At 45.0% G+C, this 27,682-nt stretch overlaps 1 protein-coding gene across 1 annotated transcript in view; it reads right to left on the bottom strand.

The window, feature by feature from the left end:
- LOC142311409 (protein phosphatase 1 regulatory inhibitor subunit 16B-like) overlaps positions 1–27,682 on the bottom strand; it is a 106,348-nt gene that overhangs the window by 33,588 nt on the left and 45,078 nt on the right. The window contains exons 3-6 of the mRNA XM_075349802.1: positions 14,603–14,673; positions 12,304–12,449; positions 4,106–4,209; positions 3,839–3,963 (exon numbers count right to left, since the gene is read on the bottom strand). Of these exons, the coding sequence (XP_075205917.1) occupies positions 3,839–3,963; positions 4,106–4,209; positions 12,304–12,449; positions 14,603–14,673 (446 nt within the window). The remainder of the gene's footprint in view (positions 1–3,838; positions 3,964–4,105; positions 4,210–12,303; positions 12,450–14,602; positions 14,674–27,682) is intronic.

Raw genomic sequence — 27,682 nt, 5'->3', positions numbered from 1 at the left:
CGCACACTCAGACTTACACTCAGACTCTCACTCACACTCAGACTCACACTCACTCACTCAGAGTCACACTCAGACTCACACTCACTCACACTCAGACTCACACTCACTCAGACTCACACTCAGACTCACACTCAGACTCACACTCAGACTCAGACTCACACGCACACTCAGACTTACACTCAGACTCACACTCACACACTCAGACTCACACTCACTCACACTCAGACTCACACTCACTCAGACTCACACTCAGACTCACACTCAGACTCACACTCAGACTCACATGCACACTCAGACTCACACTCAGACTCACACTCAGACGCACACTCACTCACACTCAGACTCACACTCAGACTCAGACTCACACTCACACACTCAGACTCACACTCACTCACACTCAGACTCACACTCACTCAGACTCACACTCAGACTCACACTCAGACTCACATTTAGACTCACACTCAGACTCACATGCACACTCAGACTCACACTCAGACTCACACTCAGACGCACACTCACTCACACTCACACTCAGACGCACACTCAGACTCAGAGTCACACTCAGACTCACACAAACACTCACACTCAGACTCACATGCACTCACACTCAGACTCAAATGCACACTCACACTCAGACTCACACTCACACTCAGACTCACACACACACTCAGACTCACACTCACTCAGACTCAGACTCACACTCAGACTCACACTCAGACTCACACTCAGACTCACACTCAGACTCACACTCACACTCACACTCACACTCAGACTCACACTCACACTCAGACTCACACTCACTCACACTCAGACTCACACTCACTCACACTCAGACTCACACTCAGACTCACACTCAGACTCACACTCACACTCACTCAGACTCACACTCACTCAGACTCAGACTCACACTCAGACTCACACTCAGACGCACACTCAGACACACACTCACTCACACTCAGACTCACACTCACTCACTCAGACTCACACTCAGACTCACACTCAGACTCACACTCAGACTCAGACTCAGACTCACACGTACACTCAGACTTACACTCAGACTTACACTCACACTCACTCACTCAGACTCACACTCAGACTCACACTCAGACTCACACTCACACTCACACTCAGACTCACACTCACTCAGACTCACACTCACACTCAGACTCACACTCACACTCAGACTCACACTCACACTCAGACTCACACTCAGACTCACACTCAGACTCACACTCAGACTCACACTCAGACTCATACTCAGACTCAGACTCAGACTCACACGCACACTCAGACTTACACTCAGACTCTCACTCACACTCAGACTCACACTCACTCACTCAGAGTCACACTCAGACTCACACTCACTCACACTCAGACTCACACTCACTCAGACTCACACTCAGACTCACACTCAGACTCACACTCAGACTCAGACTCACACGCACACTCAGACTTACACTCAGACTCACACTCACACACTCAGACTCACACTCACTCACACTCAGACTCACACTCACTCAGACTCACACTCAGACTCACACTCAGACTCACACTCAGACTCACATGCACACTCAGACTCACACTCAGACTCACACTCAGACGCACACTCACTCACACTCAGACTCACACTCAGACTCAGACTCACACTCACACACTCAGACTCACACTCACTCACACTCAGACTCACACTCACTCAGACTCACACTCAGACTCACACTCAGACTCACATTTAGACTCACACTCAGACTCACATGCACACTCAGACTCACACTCAGACTCACACTCAGACGCACACTCACTCACACTCACACTCAGACGCACACTCAGACTCAGAGTCACACTCAGACTCACACAAACACTCACACTCAGACTCACATGCACACTCACACTCAGACTCAAATGCACACTCACACTCAGACTCACACTCACACTCAGACTCACACACACACTCAGACTCACACTCACTCAGACTCAGACTCACACTCAGACTCACACTCAGACTCACACTCAGACTCACACACACTCAGACTCACACTCACTCACACTCACACTCACACTCACTCAGACTCAGACTCACACGCACACTCAGACTCACACGCACACTCAGACTCACACGCACACTCACTCACATGCACACTCACACTCAGACGCACACTCACACTCAGACTCACACTCACTCACACTCAGACTCACACTCACTCACTCAGACTCAGACTCACACTCAGACTCACACTCAGACTCAGACTCACACTCAGACTCACACAAACACTCACACTCAGACTCACATGCACACTCACACTCAGACTCAAACGCACACTCACACTCAGACTCACACGCACACTCACACTCAGATTCACACGCATACTCACACTCAGACTCACACGCACACTCACACGCACACTCACACTCAGACTCAGACTCACACGCACACTCAGATTCACACGCACACTCAATGCCGCAGACACACAACACCCAACACACAAACACCGCGGCACACACAAATATACGCACATACCGCACAACACACACATTGCACAAAACATACCTCCCCCCAAAACACACACACACACCCACACAAACCGCGCAACACACATACACAACGATACAGACACACAGCGCTCCACAAATAACGACACACAACGCAACACACAAACAACACCGCTCTCACCCCCCGCTACACCCAGACAACACCCAGAACATGTACAGCCCCTACACAAACACTTGGTAACTACACACAACAACATATATATATATATATATATATAACAAAAATCATACATTAACTACACAATACGTAAATTCTAGAATACCCGATGCGTAGAATCGGGCCACCTTCTAGTATATATATATAGATAGATATATAGATATAGAGAGAGAGAGAGGGAGAGATATATCATCCAGCCCTATTCATCTAGTGGATAGCCACTGTAAGTGTGACACAATGGCAGCCAGGTGCTCTGAGCAAAGGTGTGCACAGTATTTACAGAGTTATAGATACAGTATGCTAAAGGCATCCAAATACATTAGACTAATGTCCACCAAACCTCCCAATATCACTGGAGTCGAATAACATTCTGATATGTACGGTGGCATCTTAACTCTTCCCTGACAGATGATGACTGAAGATATAAGAATCCAGCATCTCTGATTACATATGCCGAATCCTCTTGTTCTCGGCGAATGACCCCAATGACAGCGGACTCTGTCAGGGTCTCTCTCATAGTGTACAGAGGACTCAGGAGAGCGAGCTGTATACAGTAGACACCAGTATTATAAATAGTACATTTTAGTTACAGTTTTTGCATTGGGACCCACATTTTGCCTTAATATGCGGAGAAATGACAACTGTGGGGGGAATTCATCAGCTTTCTGACTTATAAAAGTTGGAAGTTTTTACTGAACCTGTAGTTTCTTAAACATATTGCTACTTTTCTACAGTGACCCCACCCACTTTGAAAGGAGGGAGGGGCTTCAGGGGAGGGGTTTGTCAACCACAGCTCGTTAGACTTACTATATTAACCCTAGAACGCGCAAGCATAACAATCTACCATAGAAAACAAATGACCTAGCAGGCCTGCGAGGCCCCAGGTATGGGTTCTAGGGTTAATGCTACAAATACTAAATTATAGTGGGACTCTACTCCATTCAGCTAAGCTTTTCTGTTTGGGGGGCACAGACCCACTAGCAGTTAGGGAATTGCTATTTACACCCCACGAGCAGTCAGCAGGATAATATCTACACAATATGCAGTGTGTAATGGGCGATTCTGGTCACAACAGGTGATCGCCTGTAGAGGACGTTATTGGGGAAAGTAGCATGACCACTCTATTTGTCTCACCAGAGTGGCCCCCTGGCTGTCTGTTCTGTTCAGGTCCTGTCCGGCTGCTACCAGCGCTCTGACATCGTTCAGCATGTGACGCTCCGGGGCCTGCCGAGCCTCGTTAACCATTTCTTGTGTGATACCTAGAGCGTGGTGAATGTAGGAAGACGAGTTATAATCTCAGTGCAGTTAACACAGAAGCCAATGATACGTTCTCACATTAACTACCCCAGTGTCACAAGTGATTAGCAGTTTGATGGAAAAAAGTTTTCTTTTGCCTCTCACCTTTGTAGGTCATGCAGTTTTCTATGACGCTCAGTGTCGCTTCCTCCTCACACAGGTCATACACCATATTACCATCTGCATTTACTGCCAGCAGATCTGCACCACTGCGGACAGCACAGAAGCAAAATCACTGTTAGCCTAAAAGTGATGGAAACACCTAAAACGGTTACTTCTGAGCACTAATTATATAAAGCGTTAAAGGGATATTCCCATCTCCAAGATCCTAGCCCAATGTGTAGTAGGTGTAATAATAACAATATTAGCAACTACCTGCAATTAGAAATGTATAGTTTTCCTGATATAGCTAAATCTCTTACCTCATGTGCAGGGTATTGCAGCTTAGGTATCTATGATTATGTTCACAAGCAACTAACTGTCACTATATGAGTGGACGTAACCATGGATACCTAAGCTGCAATGCCCTGCACATGAGATAAGAGACGTGACTATATCAGGAGAAGTATGCAGTACTACGGTACATATCTAATTGGAGGTATGTGCTATTATTATTATTATTATTATTATTATTATGCCTACTACATATTGGGACAGGATCTTGGAGATGGGAATACCCCTTTAAGATCTGTACTGCTTCAATGTCCAAATAACCAGCCCAAACCTCAATATTATACTTGCACCATTGCCAAGTGTGGCCAGTAAGAATAATCTCCAATATATATCAATTTAATGATAAGATTTTTGTTTTTATTAATTATCACAGTACACAAATAAAAAAGTACAAATGAATAAAGTGAACACAAAAGACATGTAAAGCAAAGAGAAGGTGGTCATGGCAACAATATTCAGACAATAGGATAAAAATAGTTCCACCAAACTGTACATACACAGTACATGGCGCTGTATCGGTAAAAGGATATATTTTACCGATACAGTAATGTGTAAAACTTGTGTTACATCTATATAAAACATTTCTGTAACTATTTTACTATTATTGATATAAATGTAGAGTCTGCTATAGTCCACAGCAACCTTTACTGCTGTGCAGGCTTCAGAGCTATACTCTCCCAGAATTCCATAGTGTCGCGGCACCTTTGATCTCGGACGCGACCTTACGTCGTATGAGATACCCAGGTAGGATATACAACCCTCGCACATTCTGCATGATTTCTATTCTAATACCTTCCTAAACTATTTCTTTTTGGATCCTATGTACATTTTGAAAAAGCTGAAACACGAACAGCAACACCGGTAACTTGGCATCTACCTGAACTCTTTGGCAATGATTTGTGCATTTCCTTAAGCGGGCTTTACACGCTACGATATCATTGCCGATATCGCTAGCGTGCGTACCCGTCCCCATCTTTTGTGTGACACGGGCATATAGCTGCCCGTCACGCACAAAATCGCGCACCCCCGTCACACAGACTTACCTGCTCTGCAACGTCGCTCTGGCCGGCAATCCGCCTCCTTTCTAAGGGGCGGGTCGTGCGGCGTCACAGCGACGTCACATAGCAGGCATCCAATAGAAGCGGAGGGGCGGAGATCAGCGGGACGTAAACATCCCGCCCACCTCCTCCTTCCTTCCGCATTGCCGGTGGAGACAGGTAAGGAGATGTTCGTCGCTCCTGCGGTGTCACACACAGCGATGTGTGCTGCCGCAGGAACGAGGAACATCATTGCTAATGAGCGTTAAACAATTTTTGGTTTTAGGACGACCTCTCCACAGCAAACGATTTTGGCGACTTTTGTGATCATTTTAGGTCGCACAAAAGTGTCACACGCTGCGATATCATTAATGACGCCGGATGTGCATCACTAACGGCGTGACCCCAACGATAAAACATTAACGAAATCGTAGTGTGTAAAGCCCCCTTTAGGCTGCTTTCACACATCAGTTTTTTGGCATCAGGCACGATCCGGCAAAATAACTGATGCGACGCATCCGGCGAAAAAACGGATCAGTTGCATCAGTTTTTTCCATCAGTTCCTTCAGTTTTTTGACGGATCTGGTATGATTCTGAGCATGCTTAGTTCAAAAAAACGAATCTGGCGCGATCCATTTTTTTTGCCGGACACAAAAACATTCACTTCAACTTTCATCTGGCTGTCGGACAACTAGATTTTGCCGGATCCGGCAAAAACCGGATGAAACGCAAGGCCATCCGACACAATCCGGCACTAATGAAAGTCTATGGGGGGAAAAACGGATCTGGCGGCAACAGACGTTTTTTCATGTTTTTGACGGATTGTGCTTGATGGCAAAAAACTGATGTGTGAAAGCAGCCTTAGATGACTTCCACTGAATTCAATGGAGCAAACACTGTACACAGGTGGTCGAGGTTCAATTTAAAGGGAATCTGTCAGTGCGATCAGCCCTGAAAAAAACAATACCATGATATTTGCAATCCAATGTCTTACTCCACAGATATGAATGTTTTGCTTATATGTAAATGAGCTGTTAAGATCTATGGGCTGGACACTGATCCCCCCAAGAATCTGCCTGCAGTGCTTATGTTAAATTAAAGAGAGCTGCTATAAATGGAGTTTTACCAGTGTGAGCCATGTAATGACTGACAGTCTGCTCTCATAATCACGCAGAGCTAACACAGTACAGCAGAGCCTACAAAATACTGAGACAAAGTTCACTTCTGCTGTACTGTGCTGTGTCTGATCTCACTACAGAGCTGTGTGATTATGAGAGCAGACTGTCAGTCATTACATGTCTCTTAATGGTAACGCTCCTTTCACTTAAAATAAGCTCTGTAGACAGATTCTAAGGAAGCTCTATGTCCAGCCCACAGATTTTAACAGCTCATTTATATACAAGAAAAGCATGGATATTTCCAGAATAAGACATCTCTTCGCAGATATCAAGGCATCATTTTATTCATTTTTCTATAGCCTACATGCCCATATAGACGGCTTAGGAGGGTGGATCCTACTGACAGATTCCCTTTAAATCCATGGGGTGTAATGTTTGACCAATACATTCTATAGAAATGCAAGAGTTAGATACTCACCTTAAGGGTTATCCTCACAATGGCAATATTTTTTTTTTTACAGAGCATAGTACCGTATATACATGACTGTTTTTAATATACAGTACAAGCAAAACATATAGTTTATTTCTTGTATCTCTGTTGCTTTTCTTTCATCTTTTTTTGCTGCTAAGTGCATCCCCAGATTCACACAGCTGAATGCATGGTCCTATTAGATCTGCAGCACAGTGCACTGCTTCTTCTCAGTGCTGTAGGCCCTTCCCTCTGCTTTCATTGTGTGTGTGCTTCTTTACAGCGATAGATCTCCATAAAGCAGGGGCATATCGCCCATAGCGGCAGACCTTCCAACAGACATTTCGATTCAACGGTATCTGTGCGTGGTCCTATTAGATCTGCAGCACAGTGCACTGCTTCTTCTCAGTGCTGTAGGCCCTTCCCTCTGCTTTCATTGTGTGTGTGCTTCTTTACAGCGATAGATCTCCATAAAGCAGGGGCATATCGCCCATAGCGGCAGACCTTCCAACAGACGGTATCTGTGCCCTCAGGATGCCGAGACAGTTGAATGAGTGCCACAGCAGGGGCAACATCATGCTTTGTGGGGGGCTAGGAAGGGCCATCATGCTATAAGGTGGGCTAGCAAGGAACATCATATTGTGTGCTAGATCATTATACTTGTAGGGGGTTATGAGTGCATCATACTGTGGGAGGGGACTGTAGGGTCTCATATTGTATGGGGAGGACGGCATCATTCTGTGGAATTGCCACACTATGCGAGTGAAGGCATTGAATGTGGGGTATTATACTGTATGGGTAGGTAATAATGTATGAGGGCTATGGAAAGGATAACTATATACAAAAGGATGTTGCAGTGGGTGCATTTCAAAGTTAGGCCCTTCTGCGAATACGATTATGCGCCGTAACCTAGTGTATTCCGCCAAATATTTTATTGTGGGGGGTGGGGGGGCAGATATGAACTCTTAATATTGTCCTCCATTATTTCTATGTGTTCCCCTGCTACAAGGGTAACTTGTATCTCTGTATTTCTATAGATGAGTTGTCCATTGAGAGTTGTGAATGTAGTGACTATAAACCAGTATGTGACCAATATTTTTTACTGTTTACAAACTCCACATTTTATTAGTTGTTCACTTGGATTTTCAGAGCGGAGCATAGGATAGACTTGTGCTACAATATGGATGTCAGAGCAATGAGGATGCCGTGAGTGGGTCTGGGGGTGTTTTATTACATAGGGCCATAGGTGCACCTGTTTTCATTAAGTAATACGGGTTGTTAGGTACAAATGCAGATGAAATGAGCGGGATCTTCAGAGTTGCATTACAATCTGGCTGTAAGATTTTTTATTAAAGCAGATCATTAGGGCATCTGAGAATGCTCGACTGACTGCATTAGTCTTTGCAGAATAAAATTAAACTTTTTGATTTAAATGAATTGTACAAATCTACCATATAATGGGATTAAATGGGTAGTCCATTAAGAAGAAAGTATAAGAAAGTATAAACATCCACAAAATGGAATGGTGGAGGTCTGATTACAATGCTCCGCTATGTGAGGCTATTGCATAAAGAATTAAAGGGGTATTCCCATCGGAAAGATCCTATCCCAATATGTAGTAGGTGTAATAGTAATAATATTAGAAAATATTTTAAATTAGACATGTAGTATAGTTCTTTTGATATGGCTATGTCTCTTACCTCATGTGCAGGGCATTGCAGATTAGGTATCCATGGTTACAATGACGAGCAACTAACTTACTGTCACTATATGAGTGTATGTAATCATGGATACCTAAGCACATGAGGTAAGAGACATGGCTATATCAGGAGAATTACTACATTTCTAATTGGAGGTATTTGCTAATATTTTTATTAATTATTATTATTATACCTACTACATATTGGCATAGGATTTTGGAGATGGAAATACGCCTTTAAATTACTGATCATTGGTAGTCTCTGGGGTTGGGCCTGCAGTTATCTAGTAGTTGTTACCTACTATGTATATAGGTGATCACTTTTTCTTTCTGGAATACAGCTTTACATCTCAAGGATTCATGCAGATTTCCAGGGCACTGTGCGTAGAGCCAGGTGGGAGGTTGGTGGTGGGTGCCAGGTGGGGATTCAACAGCCCAATTTGGCTTGGACAGAATATACTGTATATGGAATATATGTCAGTCCCAGGTTAAGGAAGATCTGGCTACAACTCTGCAAGACATTGTGTTTCCTGATCATTACCACCTAGCAAGGATCTGGGTTATCTATGCAGACTAGCGTGCAAACTGAGATTGCGGTCAGTATAAGGAAGTGGCAGCATATTGCCCAACTACCCACACTATCACCACTTTTCCAAACAGAATTGACAGAAGAATTTGTACATAAATTATATGAGTAAGGTTCACGTGAGCATATTTCATAGTCTATATATGGGCTGCTGATGTCCAGACCTGAACTTACAGCCTCATATGTGTCTATAACGGCGTACGTTCAGGTTCAGTCCATCATTGTGCTGCCCGTATGGACCATGAATTTCACCTGTGTGAAGCAGGCCTAAGTGCATCCTTGAATACCTCCTTAACATCTTGACATTATAAAGAATAAGGCCTTAGGGTGCACAGCAAAGCCTTTAGCAGAGAGACTGAAAGGGAGGTGTATATATATATATATATATATATATAAATACTGTAGGCCACCCCACTGTGTGCCCTATAACAGAATAAGAAAATGATCATTATAAGGAGTTCCTATCAAGAGTGTTTGTTTTTTTTCCCATGTATATTCATAACATTTATCTCTGTAGCCCAACATATCAGACTCTCACCTACAGTGGAAACCTTCAAAAGGACCCTGAAGACCCAACTCTTCTGACAAGTCTACAACCTGCAGTAACGCTCAGTCCACTATAGAGCTACATGACCAGTTCTGCCCTCACCTACTGTATCCTTACCCATCCCCCCAGTTCCACTATACCACTGTATGACCAGCTCTACCCTCACCTACTGTATCCTTACCCATCCCCATCAGTCTACTATACCACTGCATGTCCAGCTCTGCCCTCACCTACTGTATCCCCGCCATCCCCCTCAGTCCACTATACCGCTGAATGACCGCCCTACCCTCACCTACTGTATCCCCCGCCATCCCCCTCAGTCCACTATACCGCTGAATGACCAGCACTACCCTCACCTACTGTATCCTTACTGTCACGCTCCCCGGGTCCTCGGATCCCCTCCCCGGGTCCCCTGCTCCGATCCCCGGGTCCTCAGCTCCGCTCCCCGGCTCACCTGCCACGCTCCCCGCTCTCCAGCCTCCGGTGCCCGCACTTCCCAGGCCCCCTGGTCTCCGCTCCCGGCGCCCGACGGCTTCCCAGTTCCTGGCCGGCTCCCCTGCGTCCTCCCTTCAGCTTCCTGCCCTGGCTTCTGGCACCCGGGCCGCGCGCATGCGCATTAGGGCGCGCGCGCGGTCACTGAACCTTTCTTAAAGGGCCAGTGTCAATTAACAGGAAATGATGCACTCAGGTACAGGGTATATAGGGGGTTAATGTCCAAGGGAGCGGGGCCTGTTCTTCGTGTTTTCCCAAGCTAGGAGTCAGGTCTCCTTGTGTTCTATGAGATACTTACCTCTCTGTCTTCTAGAGCCGATCCTGCATCGCCATCCGGTCCTGCGGTACCTCGAACCCCGAACGCTGCCCATCTGCCATCCTGACAGTCCGTACCATCTCGGATCCCTGCGGTGACCCGTCATCTCGCTCCAACGGTTCCGGACCCTGCCTGACACCATCACGGCTTCTGAACCTGAGCTCCGTCACCCGGACCACCATCCGTGACCTCGTGGTCCCAGGGACTTCTCCATTTGCTCTCAGTGCACGGACTGTCCTGCTACCCACAGTGCTCCGGCTACCGGACTCCTTTCCCTCATCCGGGAGTTCGGCCCAGTGGATCCACCTCCAGGGTCTACCCGTCCATCTGGCCCTAACACTTACCCATCCCCATCAGTCTACTATACCACTGCATGTCCAGCTCTGCCCTCACCTACTGTATTCTCACCTATCCCCCTCAGTCCACTATACAGCTGCATGATGAGCCCTACCCTCACCTACTGTATCCCCATCATCCCCCTCAGTCAACAATACTGCCCTACCCTCACCTACTGCATCCTCACCCATCCCCCTCAGTCCACTATACTGCTGCATGACCAGCTCTACTCTCACCTACTGTATCCTCACCCATCCCCCTCAGTCCACTATACTGCTGCATGACCAGCCCTACTCTCACCTACTGTATCCCCCGCCATCCCCCTCAGTCCACTATACTGCTGCATGACCAGCCCTACCCTCACCTACTGTATCCCCCGCCATCCCCCTCAGTCCACTATACTGCTGCATGACCAGCCCTACCCTCATCTACTGTATCCCCGCCATCCCTCTCAGTCCACTATACCGCTGCATGACCAGCCCTACCCTTACCTACTGTATCGTCACCCATCCCCTTCAGTCCACTATACCGCTGCATCCTCACCTACTGTATCCTCACCCATCCCCCTCAGTCCACTATACTGCTGCATGACCAGCTCTACCCTCACCTACTGTATCCTCACCCATCCCCTGTAGGCTGTCAGCCCTCATGGGCAGGGTCATCTCTAATCCTGTACCAGTCTGTGCCTTGTAATGTTCATGATTATTGTACTTGTCTATGTATGCCCCTTTTTCACATGTAAAGCACCATGGAATGAATGGCGCTATTATATTAAATAATAAAATATAATAATAACATATTACCTTAATGTGTACATGTCTGTATAAACTTAGAGAATATGCAGGATTATTTTTAGGAATGAACATAGCAGGAAAACCTGAAGCTATTTGCGTATATCATAAGATTATTAATCATGGAAAGATAATTTGTATGTATTGTTGTTGCTAATAGAGTGGTAAACCACTTTACCACTTTTAATGACGTGCTTAGAAGAAAGAAGAATACCGCTTGTAACCACAAGGTGGCAGAATGACTAACCAGACCTAGGACACGAGCGATATTTCCCTTGTGAAGAAGATGGGAGTGATTTTTATTAATAACATTTAGCAAATGCCATATTGAGGAGAACAGGAGTATTCCCTAATAGCATTCGGGGCTGCGGAGAAGTACAAAGTGATAGTGAAGCCGGAGCTTCTAGGGTCTATGTGCTGCACAGAGAAAACTGGAGAATATTAGGAGCAAACACTTACTGCTGAATCAGTATCCGCACCAAGTTAGTGTGACCACAGGTCGCCGCTGCGTGGAGAGGAGTCCATAGCTCGTTGTCTGTGACATTTACATTAGCACCATGTTGTAAGAGCAACTTGAGGAGATCTTCATAGTTATCGATGCAGCACTGAGGGGACAGGACAGACGGTGTGACATGGCATGTAACCGTGGTCTGAGATAATACAGGTTTCTTAACATCATAACATACAAAGACACAGGACATTGTACGAGACAGGACAACATCACAGTGACTGGCAAGATTCTGGAGCCACCAGATAAGAGGATGACATAGCAAAGTACTAAGACATGACATTCACTTCAATGCGCATGGAAGAACTGGTGCACTTAGACGTAGAGAGTAAAATGACTCAAAAAGAAGAGGAATAATAAGAATGAAAATACAATAAGATATAAAAGAATAGTAATAGTATGTTAGTACAAAAGCATTCCCATATTATACTTGTATGGCATATTTGCTGGATATGCCATACAAGTCTACACGTTTCAGGAATCTCTGCCCCTTTCCTCAGGACAGTATATTAATGACACAGAAGGAAGGGGGCAGAGACCCCTGAAACGCGTAGACTTGTTTTTGCTCCTTAAATAAATGACTTGGATTATTTACTTTTGGATTGATTGGTGACAAGTGCGGCGATGATCCCCAATTTCCTTTAAACGATCCTGTTACATGGCTCGTCTGGCATAATCAGGATTGCCTGTCTGTTATGTAGAGCAGTGTTCCCCAACTCCAGTCCTCAGCAGCCACCAAACATGCAGGTTTTCAGGATTTCCTTAGTATTGCACAGATGATAACTTAATCACCTGACAGGCGATGATTCCAACACTTGTAATGCGAAGGATAACCTGAAAACATGATCTGTTGGTGGCTGCTGAGGACTGGAGTGGGGGAACACTGATGTAGAGGATCCAGTTCTGAAACTCCCACCTGTCCTAGAAGAAAGGTCCCCTGACCTCCCTTTCTGCCAGGTGATATGGGCAACAGTGGCTGGAAAGGTCTTAACATATGAATAAACCTTTCTCTATTCAAGTCTATGGACGTTACAAGAATGATGGGAGTTATTAGTAGAGTCTGTGATTGAATGTACCCACTTAAAGGGAACCTGTCACCAGGTTTTTCCCCTATAAACTGCGGCCACTACCAGTGAGCCTTTATATACAGCATCCCAGAATACTGTATATAAGAGCCCAGGCTTCTCGGTAGAATGTAAAAAACACCTTTATAATATTCACCTAGGGGGTGGTCTGGTCGATGGGTGTCGCTGCTCTCGGTCCGGCGCCTCCTCCATCTTGTGCGAGTGCCGTCCTCCTGCCCCGCCCTGTGTGTATGACACGTCCTGCGTCATTCACATAGATGTCTCCATTGCGCTCCTGCGCATGCGCACTTTGATATGCCTGGCAGTGGGCAGAACAAAGTACAATAATTCGCAGATGCGAGTAAAGGTCAAAGACTGCCCGAGCATGCGCACTACAAGGACGGCGATCCCACAAGATAGAGGAGGCACCGGACCGAGAGCAGCAACGCCCCCTAGGTGAGTATAATAAAGGTGTTTTTTATGTTCTACAGAGCAGCCTGGGCTCTTATATACAGAAATCTGGAATGCTGTATATAAATGCTCACTGGTGGTGGCCACAGCTCATAGGGGAAAAACCTGGTGACAGGTTCCCTTTAATATTCGCACAATGGGAGTCACCTGACTGATAGATGGAGGTACCATTTCTAGGATGGCGATACAATAACCACGCTCTGCTAGTCGAGATTGCAGACTGAATCAAAAACAGGACTTGAATGTGTGTGACTCTCTCCCAACATGTGGAGGAAGAGACTCAGATGTGTATACCTCTTTTAAAGTATTTGCCTCTAAAATTAAATGGCATGAACAACTCAAAAACTTTACATTTCCAAACGTCTTAAAAAAATGCATGATTATCTTCTTGAAGATCAAGGACACTTGTCTTCTTGGAACCTTCATAAAGCAAGCCCCATTATTTGTCTTTGAGAAGATGTAGATGCATTAGGAGTTTACAAGATCAGACAGACAAACAGTGGGTGGCACACAATGCCCTCCTTATAGTGAAATTCATGTTGGGAGCAAGGAATGTGCTGGAGGCTGAAGTTCTTTCCCACTACAAAGACTGGCACAGGCTTGGCTTAACCTCATAACTGCTGGAAAGCCACATACTGGGACACACTTTAGATAGGGAGGTTAGGATAATGCTCAGTGATGGTGATGGGTGGGGACCATATACATATTCTCATACCTGATGTAGAGCCGTCAATCCATCTTCATTACTCAGATTGGGGTCCACAGTGGTCTGCAGTAATAAAAGGACTGGAAAAAAAACCATAATATGTATGTAATCATCAGAGCTTAAGTATCAAAGTGCATTGGACAATAAGATGTTTCCATATTGTACTATGTTCCCCCCAAAATAGTGGCATCAACATCACTTTCTACTTCTATTCAGTCGATTGCAATATTTGAACTGTTTGTAAGCTAAGGAGTGAGTGTGTGTACACAAGACTGATGATAAGAAACCAGTGTCTCCTTATGTAGTCTATAATGACTTGTGCAGGACAGTATATCCTAAGTGTCTATAGAAAAAGGGAAAAGGTTTCTGGACTCATCGCGTATACTGCAATCTTTCTACTACTGAACGAATAGCTGGCAGTACGTAGGAAAGAAAAACAAAGGAAAAGAGCTGGCACATGATAGAACATTCAAAAATTAGGTTTCCTTTATTTGTGCATTGATTTAAAAAGTTACATGCATGGCTCCATGGCCAAAGCGTTTCTGGTGTAACAGCCTCCCTAAGTTGTAGAGATATCTACCCTTGCCTCGTAACCTGCTTAAAAACCCTTATGTACCAATCATGTGAGAGCTGAAAAGTAACATACAATTATACCATGCAAAAAAAACAGACACTACTCACAAAACGTTAGGGATATTTGGCTTTCGGGTGAAATTTCAGGATGATCCTAAAATGCCCTCTAACCTTTTCAGGTGAATTTAATGTGACCTTCTCTAAACCTCTGAATGCACATGTCCAACTGGTCAATGTTTCAGTACATTTTGTACAACTTTATGTTCTCTAACAAGGAGCTGAACGCCAAAATTAAGAACAGGTGTTTGGTCCATGAATCGCCCAATAAATTTTGGGGTTCAATTAGAATTCTCATCATACTGTTCAGATTTTTACATCATGAGACCATGACAACACCTAACAATTGATCAACAGTACTTCGCCATTGCAAGGCTTCAAGCAGGATGCTCTCAGACGGAAGTGGCCACTGAGCTTAGAGGATCACAGATTGTCATCAACAGGTTGCAACAGAGATACAGAGAGACTTGAACAACTGCAGCAAGGCATAGAAGTGGATGTCCTTTGACCACATCCCACATTGATGACTGTTTCATTGTGAACAATGCCCTACAGAACCGGATGATAAATGCCACACCACTCCAGGCACATTTAAGGAACGTGAGAGGCACCCAAGTGTCATATCAGACCATTCAAAACCTTTTACAATCAGCGTGTTCTGCTTGCTAGACGACCTGCAATGGTACCTGTACCTGTCTTGCCTGGGCAAGGAAGCATCTACGTTGGTCAATGGACCACTGGGCCTCAGTGTTGTTCACTGATGAAAGTCGATTCTCGCTGAACAAAAATGATGGCCATCAATGATGTTGGTGACATCAATGAGAGCAATATGTATCAGCCACTGTTGTCACCAGATGAACCTTTGGTGGCGATGGTGTTACAATGTGGGCAGGTGTGTCTAGTTAACACTGAACTGCCCTACACTTTGTGAATGGCACAGTCACAAGCCCCTACTACTTGAATACCATCATTAATCCAGTCATTGTGCCTTTGCATGAGCAACACAGGCCTAATTTCATATTCATCGAAGATAATGCTCCAGCTCATCGAGGTTACATCATTTAGGAACGGCCAGTGGAGACTGTGGTATCTCAAATGGAGTGGCCTGCAATTTCTCCAGACCAGAGTTCCAAAGAAATCCTATGGGATCAGCTGAGACCCCCCAGTTGTCATGACAACCCATCGGGATTATGTCATCGGAGCGTCGATGGAAGCGGGGAAGATTCACTCCTGCCTGCACGATTTAAGTGGTTAACAGTTGTGGGCGGTTTTCCTATCTACACGCAGCTGTTAGAGGTACATGTCGGCTGATTAAAAAGAAAAAGATGTGAGCTTAGCGCGTGACCCGCATCAAAGGCAGAGACACGACCCATGACTGACATAGCACGTCGTTAAGGGGTTAAACATATCGTTTGTCCATGGAAACACTATTATAAATAGATAATTTTCAGCTCTCGCATGATTGGTCCAGAGTTTTTAAACAGGTTACGAGGCAAGGGTAGATATCTCTACAACTAAGGACGGTTGTTACGCTGGAAACGCATCAGAGGGGCTTTAAGGAGTCATGCATGTAACTTTTTAAACAAATCTATGAATAAAGGAAACCAAATTCTTTTTAAATTCTTGCAAATACCAGGTCTTTTCCTTCGTTATTTTTTCATAAAGTGTCCATCTGAAATCCATGGGTACATTGCGGTGTATTTTATAACGCTGCAGACCCTTTAACAAGAATTCAAGGTGGACCTAACGTACATCACACTGTAACATTAATTCTCAGATCTACACGGCTGTTTTCTGAAAGCCTCTTCATGTTCTCTAGAGACTATATATTTGTATACTTCAATTTCTATTGCAGAGATGTCCATTAATTCTAGGTCACCAGTTGCCCATTGATCGACCCGTGCTTTATTTAATACTGTATTCAATTTAACTGTGTGATTGATTGTGGAGAGCATAAATACTTGCAGAGCAATGATGGTTTTCAGAAAGGTCAAACAGGGCCTCACAGGCTCCGAGCCAAAGGATGTCATGTACACACCATCATCCATAAGGGTGAGTTCTCATGTTGTGGCCATGGCACAGCAAAAGAGGCTAGGATATGGCCAAAAACTAAATCAGCATGCTTCATAAATTGTAAGCTCATAGCTGTTTAGATTTACAGATAAAACGCTGTTTCCCTAGAAAGTACCACAGGCATTAAAGGGAACCTGTCAGGTCCTCTATCCCCTCCAACCTAACAACATTTATTCCCTCCCTAACCAGCCCTGTATAATGCTATTCACTAATATGAATGTGTAAAAAAAAACTACTTATAACCTTTACTGTCCCTATGCTAATTAGGCCCGTTACTACTCGGCCCTCTTTCTGTGTTATCACGCCCCTGTGAGTGTGATAACATAATTCCCACGAGCTGACATAACTGCCAACTCCTGGAAATCTTGCGCATGCGCACAGCTCATTTCAGCTACATCAGTGTTCCTTTGAAACCGTGTGTACGCTTCCCAGCTTCATTAGGCTCACTGACTGAAAGTTCAGAAAATGGGTCACGTACACGTCCTCTGAACTTCCGGTCATGTGCAGCGAGCCTAATGAAGCCAGGAAATGTACAACTGGCTTCAAGGCACACTGAAGCGGCTAACATTGAGCTGCGCACATGCGCAATATTCCCTGGAGCTGGCAGTGACACTGGCTCATGGAAATCATGTTATCATGCCCACATAGTGTTATACAAGCATGGTTAGGGAGGGAATAAATCCATAAAGGTTAGAATACTGCTACATTAGTTTGGAAGACATATGGGATCTGACAGATTCCCTTTAACAATTTTAAAACTGAGCCAATCTGTAGGTAAACTGTGGCTCTTGTCAATGGGTGAAACAGTCAGGTGCAAGTGACAGCTCTTGAAGTTAATATATTCTAAACAAAAATGGGCAAGTGTCCATCTCCACAGGTTCTTAAACATGGCCCCAGGGGCGTAACTACCACAGTCGCAGATATATCCACTGTGACCGGGCCAGGAGGTGCAGAAGGCCTACCTGCCCTAGCCCCTGATTTAGATGGATGTGTATCTAAGGGCACGCATTAGGCTGAAATACATTGCAGCACAGAGACCTGTTGGGTCCCTCAACTGTGATGTGCGGCCACCAATGAAGGCCATGAATATTCATTGCTCCCCACGCACACAATCTTGGGCATGGGGAGCACAGAATATGCTGATAGCTGCCGCTTCTGTAAGTGGCTGCACATGTCACTGACGTCATGCGCTGCACCGCATACAAGCTGGTCAGTTGCCAACAGTCCAGCATCGCAGGAGGACGCCGGGGGAGCGCATGGCAGGTGAGTGCAATCATTAATTTATTACTTTGTGCAGGGCTATATACTAGGATGAGGGGGCTATATAGCATGAAGGGGCTATATACAGGGATGAGGAGGCTATATGGCATGATGGGGACTATATACTAGGATGAGGTGGCTATATACCAGGATAGCAGGCTAGATACCAGGATGAGGGGGCTATATACCACACTGGAGGGCTATATACTAGGATGGGGGGCTATATACTACAATGGGGGCTATATACCAGGATGGGGAGCTATATACTAGGATGGGGGGCTACATACCAGGATGGAGGGCTATATATCAGGATGGGGACATGCTTGGGACATATACCAGGATGGGGCCATATACCAGGATGGGGACATGATGGAACTATATAAACCAGGATGGTGACATGATGGGAGCATATACCAGGCTGGGGCCATGATGGGAACATATATACCAGGATGGGGCCATGATGGGGGAATATATACCAGGATGGGGCCATGATAGGGACATATATACCAGGATGAGGCCATATATACCAGGATGGGGCCATATATACCAGGATGGGTCATGATGGGGCCATATATACCAGGATGGGCCATGATGGGAACATATATATCAGAATGGGGTCATATACAGTGCCTTGCGAAAGTATTCGGCCCCCTTGAATTTTTCAACCTTTTCCCACATTTCAGGCTTCAAACATAAAGATAAAAAATTTAAATTTTATGGTGAAGAATCAACAAGTGGGACAAAATTGTGAAGCTGAACAATATTTATTGCTTATGTTAAGTTATTGTAAAAAATAAAAAAAATGAAAATTGGGGCGTGCAATATTATTCGGTCCCTTTACTTTCAGTGCAGCAAACTCACTCCAGAAGTTCATTGAGGATCTCTGAATGATCCAATGTTGTCCTAAATGACTGATGATGATCCTCCTCTTCCCACAATCGCGTACAAGATTTCTCCCGTGCCTCCCCCATACTCTGGAACACTCTACCTCAGCATATCAGACTCTCCCCTACTGTGGAAAGCTTCAAGAGGAACCTCAAGATCCACCTATTCCAACAAGCCTACAACATACAATAGCCCTCAGTCCAGTACACCACTGCGCAACCAGCTCTGTCCTCACCTATTGTACCATAACCCATTCCCTGTAGACTGTGAGCCCTCACGGTCTCTCCTCCTATACCAGTCTGTTTTGTACTGTTAATGATTGTTGTACGTATACCCTCTTTCACTTGTAAAGCGCCATGGAATAAATGGCGCTATAATAATAAATAATAATAATAAATAATAATATAAGCCACCTGTGTGTAATGAAGTCTCCGTATAAATGCACCTTCTCTGTGATAGTCTCAGTGTTCTGTTTAAAGCGCAGATAGCATAATGAAGACCAAGGAACACAACAGGCAGGTCCGTGACACTGTTGTGGAGAAGTTTAAAGCCGGATGTGGTTGCAAAAAGAATTACAAAACTTTAAACATCCCAAGAAGCACTGTGCAAGCGATCATATTGAAATGGAAGGAGTATCATACTACTGCAAATCTACCAAGACCCGGCCGTCTCTCAAAAATTTCATGTCAAACAAGGAGAAGACTGATTAGAGATGCAGCCAAGAGGCCCATGATCACTCTGGATGAACTGCAGAGATCTACAGCTGAGGGGGGAGAGTGTGTCCATAGGACAACAATCAGTTGTACACTGCACAAATCTTGCCTTTATGGAAGAGTGGCAAGAAGAAAGCCATTTCTCAAAGATATCCATAAAAAGTGTGGTTTAAAGTTTGCCACAAGCCACCTGGGAGACACACCAAACATGTGGAAGAAGGTGCTCTGGTCAGATGAAATCAAAATCAAACTTTTTGGGCACAATGCCAAACGATATGTTTGGTGTAAAAGCAACACAGCTCATCACCCTGAACACACCATCCCCACTGTCAAACATGGTGGTGGCAGCATCATGGTTTGGGCCTGCTTTTCTTCAGCAGGGACAGGGAAGATGGATAAAACTGATGGGAAGATGGATGGAGCCAAATACAGGACCATTCTTAAAGAAAACCTGTTGGAGTCTGCAAAAGACCTGAGACTGGGATGGAGATTTGTCTTCCAACAAGACAATGATGCCAAACATAAAGCAAAATCTACAATAGAATGGTTCACAAATAAACGTATCCAGGTGTTAGAATAGCCAATCAAGAATCTGTGGAAAGAGCTGAAAACTGCTGTTCACAAACGCTCTCCATCCAACCTCACTCAGCTCAAGCTGTTTGCAAAGAAAGAATGGGCAAGAATTTCAGTCTCTCGATGTGCAAAACTAATAGACACATACCCCAAGTGACTTGCAGCTGTAATTGCAGCAAAAGGTGGCGCTACAAAGTATTAACCTAAAGGGGACGAATAATATTGTACGCCTCAATTTTCAGTTTTTTATAAAAATTTTAAATAAGCAATACATTTCGTTCAACTTCACAATTGTGTCCCACTTGTTGTTGATTTTTCATCATAAAATTAAAATGTTTTATCTTTATGTTTGAAGCCTGAAATGTGGGAAAAGGTTGAAAAATTCAAGGGGGCCGAATACTTTTGCAAGGAACTGTATACCAGTCTATATCCATGATCAGGGTCATACACCAGGATGGGGCCATGATGGGGACATATACCAGGATGGGGCTATATATACCAAGACATAGACATGATAGGGGTCATACACCAGGACGGAGCCATGATGGGGACATATACCATGGTTGGGGTCATGATGGAGATATATATACCAGGTTAGGGCCATGATAGTGGACATATATACCTGGATGGGACCATACAGTGCCTACAAGTAGTATTCAACCCCCTGCAGATTTAGCAGGTTTGATAAGATGCAAATAAGTTAGAGCCTGCAAACTTTTATACAAGAGCAGGATTTATTAACAGATGCATAAATCTTACAAACCAACAAGTTATGTTGCTCAGTTAAATTTTAATAAATTTTCAACATAAAAGTGTGGGTCAATTATTATTCAACCCCTAGGTTTAATATTTTGTGGAATAACCCTTGTTTGCAATTACAGCTAATAATCGTCTTTTATAAGACCTGATCAGGCTGGCACAGGTCTCTGGAGTTATCTTGGCCCACTCCTCCATGCAGATCTTCTCCAAGTTATCTAGGTTCTTTGGGTATCTCATGTGGACTTTAATCTTGAGCTCCTTCCACAAGTTTTCAATTGGGTTAAGGTCAGGAGACTGACTAGGCCACTGCAACACCTTGATTTTTTCCCTCTCGAACCAGGCCTTGGATTTCTTGGCTGTGTGCTTTGGGTCGTTGTCTTGTTGGAAGATGAAATGACGACCCATCTTAAGATCCTTGATGGAGGAGCGGAGGTTCTTGGCCAAAATCTCCAGGTAGGCCGTGCTATCCATCTTCCCATGGATGCGGACCAGATGGCCAGGCCCCTTGGCTGAGAAACAGCCCCACAGCATGATGCTGCAACCAGCATGCTTGACTGTAGGGATGGTATTATTGGGGTCGTATGCAGTGCCATCCAGTCTCCAAACGTCACGTGTGTGGTTGGCACCAAAGATCTCGATCTTGGTCTCATCAGACCAGAGAACCTTGAACCAGTCTGTCTCAGAGTCCTCCAAGTGATCATGAGCAAACTGTAGACGAGCCTTGACATGACGCTTTGAAAGTAAAGGTACCTTACGGGCTCGTCTGGAACGGAGACCATTGCGGTGGAGTACGTTACTTATGGTATTGACTGAAACCAATGTCCCCACTGCCATGAGATCTTCCCGGAGCTCCTTCCTTGTTGTCCTTGGGTTAGCCTTGACTCTTCGGGCAAGCCTGGCCTCGGCACGGGTGGAAACGTTCAAAGGCTGTCCAGGCCGTGGAAGGCTAACAGTAGTTCCATAAGCCTTCGACTTCCGGATGATGCTCCCAACAGTGGAGACAGGTAGGCCCAACTCCTTGGAAAGGGTTTTGTACCCCTTGCCAGATATGTGACCCTCCACGATCTTGTCTCTGATGGCCTTGGAATGCTCCTTTGTCTTTCTCATGTTGACCAAGTATGAGTGCTGTTCACAAGTTTGGGGAGGGTCTTAATTAGTCAAAAGAGATAATTAATCCAAACATGTGAAGCTCATTGTTCTTTGTGCCTGAAATACTTCTTAATACTTTAGGGGAACCAAACAGAATTCTGGTGGTTTGAGGGGTTGAATAATAAATGACCCTCTGAATAAACTTTTCACAATTTAAAAAAAAAAAAAAAAAAAAGAAATAACATTCTTTTTTGCTGCAGTGCATTTCACACTTCCAGGCTGATCTACAGTCCAAATGTCACAATGCCAAGTTAATTCCGAATGTGTAAACCTGCTAAATCTGCAGGGGGTTGAATACTACTTGTAGGAACTGTATATACCAGGATATAGCCATGATGGGGTCATACACCAGGATGGGGCCATGATGTGGACATATACCAGGATAAGGCCATGATGTGGAAATATACCAGGATGGGGAACATATTTACCAGGAAGTGGCCTAGGATGGGGGACATTAATACAGGATAGGGGACATTACTTCACAATGAAGGGGGAGGGGGGCATCTTGCATGGCTTTATAGGATTTAGAATGCTACAATGGCCAATACATCTGACGAACATATGGGGGGGGGCTCAGGCTCAAATTCTGCACCGGGGGGCCCATCAGACTCTTGTTACGCCACTGCATGGCCCTCTTGTGCCACATAGAACTGTAAGGATCTGAGTGATTTTGATGAAGATACTAAAGACGGGATAACAGGATTAACAAATAATAAAAATGGCAGGTTTTGTGGGTATTTTTGGTTGTGGCTAGTACTCGCCAAAAGTAATCTAAGGGCGGCTTTGCACAGTACGACATCGCAGGTGCGATGTCGGTGGGGTCAAATTGAAAGTGACGCACATCTGGCATCGCATGCGACATCGTACTGTGTAAAGCCTAGATGATACGATTAACGAGCGCAAAATCGTCGTAATCGTATCATCGGTGCAGCGTCGGCGTAATCCATAATTACGCTGACGCGACGGTCCGATGTTGTTCCTCGTTCCTGCGGCAGCACACATCGCTGTGTGTGAAGCCGCAGGAGCGAGGAACATCTCCTACCGGCGTCACTGCGGCTTCCGTAGGATATGCGGAAGGAAGGAGGTGGGCAGTATGTTTACATCCTGCTCATCTCCGCCCCTCCGCCGCTATTGGCCGCCTGCCGTGTGACGTCGCTATGACGCCGCACGACCTGCCCCCTTAGGAAGGAGGCGGGTCGCCGGCCAGAGCGACGGTCGCAGGGCAGGTGAGTGCATGTGAAGCTGGCGTAGCGATCATTTTCGCTACGCCAGCTATCACACGATATCGTACCTGCGACGGGGGCGGGGACTATCGCGTGCGACATCGCAGCATCGGCTTGCGATGTCGCAACGTGCAAAGCCCGCCTAAGGATGGACACATGGTAAACCTTTACTCCAAAATTATCCCCGGCACTCCAAGAAGAAAGAAAACAATGTCTGGGTATCTTTGATGTTTTTTATTGTGTAATAGTCTTATCTCAACGTTTCGGTCACACCTTGACCACTTTCTCCACTGGACACAGGTTCCCTTTGCTCCTCATGGGTCTTTTTGACCGTTCCATTTCCAAGCAACCCCCCTGGGAATAACCTACTGCACAGGGCATTGTCTTCACACAGGCTGTTTCATTTCAGAGTCCGCAACGAATATAGGACACTGATATTGGCAATCAGGATAACTCCTGCTATCCCACTACCACCTTTAACAAGGACTCCTATACAATTCCTCCTCACGGCTGTTTATAGATTAATATTAACCTGCGCCATTATGGGCTATATGTTTTAAAGCAAGTATAGGAGACTTGCATTACCCACTGGATAACTTGTGCCAATTCCAGATCAGTTTCACTGGTTTCCGGATACATATTATATCTTGTACACCTTCCCACGCCGGTTGACAGGCTGTCTCCTCCCGGATGAGATTGGCGCTGTACCTATACGGTAGCCACTGAAACTCTTTATCTCTATTGGACAGCTTTGACATGTGATCTTCTACCCTGGTAATATACCATTACATGATTTCCTTAAGACTTTGACTGGCTGACCCCGACTTTCAATCGTTTAGTCACAGTGCTCACACGCACCAATCATTCTCTCCTTTTGAGTGGTGACTCGTATCGCTCCTTTTCGAGTAGTGTTCATATATTGACTCCTCTGCCTCATAGTCTAATATATTCTCTTGATAAAGGTCAAGGTGTGACCGAAACGTTGAGATAAGACTATTACACAATAAAAAACATCAAAGATACCCAGACGTTGTTTTCTTTCTTCTTGGAGTGCCGGGGATAATTTTGGAGTTGAGTTGATTGTTTCTCCAGAGCACCCGAATATATATAGTGAGCCAGGTCTATACGATTTATTGGACATGGTAAACCTTTGACAGGGTGATTGGCTACCAAAGCTCATTGATGTACAGTATGTTGGAGTGAAAACTAGGTTTATTTTGCGTGATTGTTCAGAAAAGAAAAGGTGAGTAACACCATGAGTGTTGTGTCATGCCAATAGTAAACCATCCTGAGACCATTCATATGTGGGGTTTCTTTTCATCCAAGGATGGGGGTCACTCACAATTTGACCTAAGAACACTGCCATGAATAAAGAATGGCATCTAAACATCTTCTCCCAACAATCCTGGAGCAATTTGGTGACGGACAATGCTTTTTCTGGCATTAAGAAACTATGTGGCTAGGTGAACACAACTTTGACATTTAGGGTCCATAGCCTGGAAACTCCCCAAAACAAAAATCCCATTGAGAATAGTTGTCAATCCTCAAAAAGCAGTGGCCACACAAAACCACAGAAAATGTGAACTCTAATCGCTGATTAGACAAGAATGTGTTGTCATCAGTCAGGATTTGGCTCAGAAGTTGATATCCTGCATGCTGGGGCGAATTGCTGAAATCTTCAAAACTAAAGCCTGCTTTACACCTTACGATCCAGCCTATGATATCGTATGCGATCGTAACCGCTTCCATCGTATGTGTGGCATGTTCAATTTGTTGAATGTGCCGCACATACGAGTAACCCCCCGTCACACGTACTTACCTTCCATACGACCTCGATGTGGGCGGCGAACGTCCACTTCCTGGAGTGGGAGGGACGTTTGGCGTTACATCGACGTCACGCGGCAGCCGGCCAATAGAAGCGGAGGGGCGGAGCTGAGCGGGACGTAAACATCCCGCCCACCTCCTTACTTCCGCATTACCGTCCGGGAGCCGCAGGACGCAGGTAAGATCTGTTCATCGTTCCTGGGGTGTCACACACTGTGATGTGTACTACACCGGGTACGATGAACAATCTGACGTTCAATTCATGAGTAATGAACGACGTGCGTGCGATGAACGTTTTACCGTTCAATCGCAATCGCACGTAGCTGTTACACACTGCAATGTACCTTACGATGCCGGATGTGCGTCACTTACGACGTGACCCCGCCGACAGATCATAAGATACATTGCAGCGTGTAAAGCGGGTTTAAGGATCTAAACTCTAAATATTACGTCTTTGCATAAACTTGATGCATTTGTCAAGAAAAGTATAAAACCTAAAAAAAAATGCTTATAATTGTATTTAATAACCAAAGAAACATCTGACTTATAAGAGATCGAAAAACACTGAAGCAAGAAAACTTCGAGAAAACCAAAATTTCTGTCAGTCTCAAAACTTTTGGCCACGGCTCTATATAACACGACATCTTGCTATTAACTGTTTTCCTATTATATTATTTTAGTACATATACTATACTACAATGCGAAGCTTTCAGAGCAAAAAGGTTAATATAGAACTAAGTTCCAATTAACCCCTTCACCTCACAAGCAATCAGAAGGAACTCTAAGCTTTCCACTCCAGCACACTTAGGAGTGAAGTAATAGTTGTCTCAACAATCATTAAAGGCTTTCCAACAAGGTCATTAGCATATACATGACCCTTTAATGCTGGCTTCTAGTGCTGCAATCCGTGGCAGAACATGGTGTAGACCTGCTCTATGTGTGATAGGTGACCAGATGACAGAGGTCAACGTTTTGAGGGACATGACGTGAAGCAAGCATGGATTTGTATATAGCTGCTTCATCTTGTATTGATAAGTGGACTGTATATCAATAGACGATTCTTCTCACAAAGCATTTGTAGCCTTTGTTTGCCATTCAAACTTTAATCAGAAAACAGGCAGGAAAAGGGTTATGAGACATCAGGGGTTGGTTTTGGGCTCTGATTTTTGTCAGATTTCTAAAAAGATGAAACGTTGTTTGATCTGAATCTGTAAGGCTCCCCAGTCCTATGATCTCGTTATTTAGTTTGTCATAAAGCATTCTGTGGACAGACGTTCGAGAATACTGAACACCCATACGTGCATGAAGCCTTAAAGGGGTTGTCCAGGCTTGAAGTTAAAGTCTGCAGTCACTCTCTGACTGAAGACTTGTGGATCCTCACAGCACACAGTGTGTGCACTGTCAGGATTGTCCGTGGCCACTAGCATGCAGGTGCATGACAGCGAATATGCAATTTGCATTCATGTGATCACGTGCTGACCAGATGTGTGCGGCCGTGCCCAATACAAGTGATACATCGGAATGTGGGCGAAATTATGCATATTACACATGTCACTTGACAACCTGAGCCTGGTGTCAGCCCTGGAGAATCCTGACAGCACGCACTGTGCACACTGTAAGGATTCACAAGTCTGCAGTCACAAAGAGAGACACCAGTCTTTAGCCCAAAGCCTGTTGCCGGTTGTTTTATGAACCTTACTTCCCTTGAATGATATTCTCTTCTAAAGGCTGCTTTACATGCAACGATATCACTAGCGATCTCGTTAGCGATGTGACACGCCCAGATCGTTGTTACGATTTGCCGAGATCGCTCATAGGTTGTTTTGTAGCGGTCACACGTACCCATCTCACAAACGACGCTACATCATTCAGCAATATATTGTGTGAACAAGGCGGTCGGGTGGACACCGTCACACAGCATTCCTCCCAACGATTCCGGCAACGTCAGAGGCGTATAATTGTCTATAGCATACACCCTGGCGTGACACCAATCAGAGCGG

Source organism: Anomaloglossus baeobatrachus, chromosome 5, assembly GCF_048569485.1.
Source record: "Anomaloglossus baeobatrachus isolate aAnoBae1 chromosome 5, aAnoBae1.hap1, whole genome shotgun sequence".
NCBI lineage: Eukaryota > Metazoa > Chordata > Amphibia > Anura > Aromobatidae > Anomaloglossus > Anomaloglossus baeobatrachus.
The sequence above is the reverse complement of the archived record's forward strand: the minus strand, read 5'-3'. Positions and strand labels throughout refer to the sequence as shown.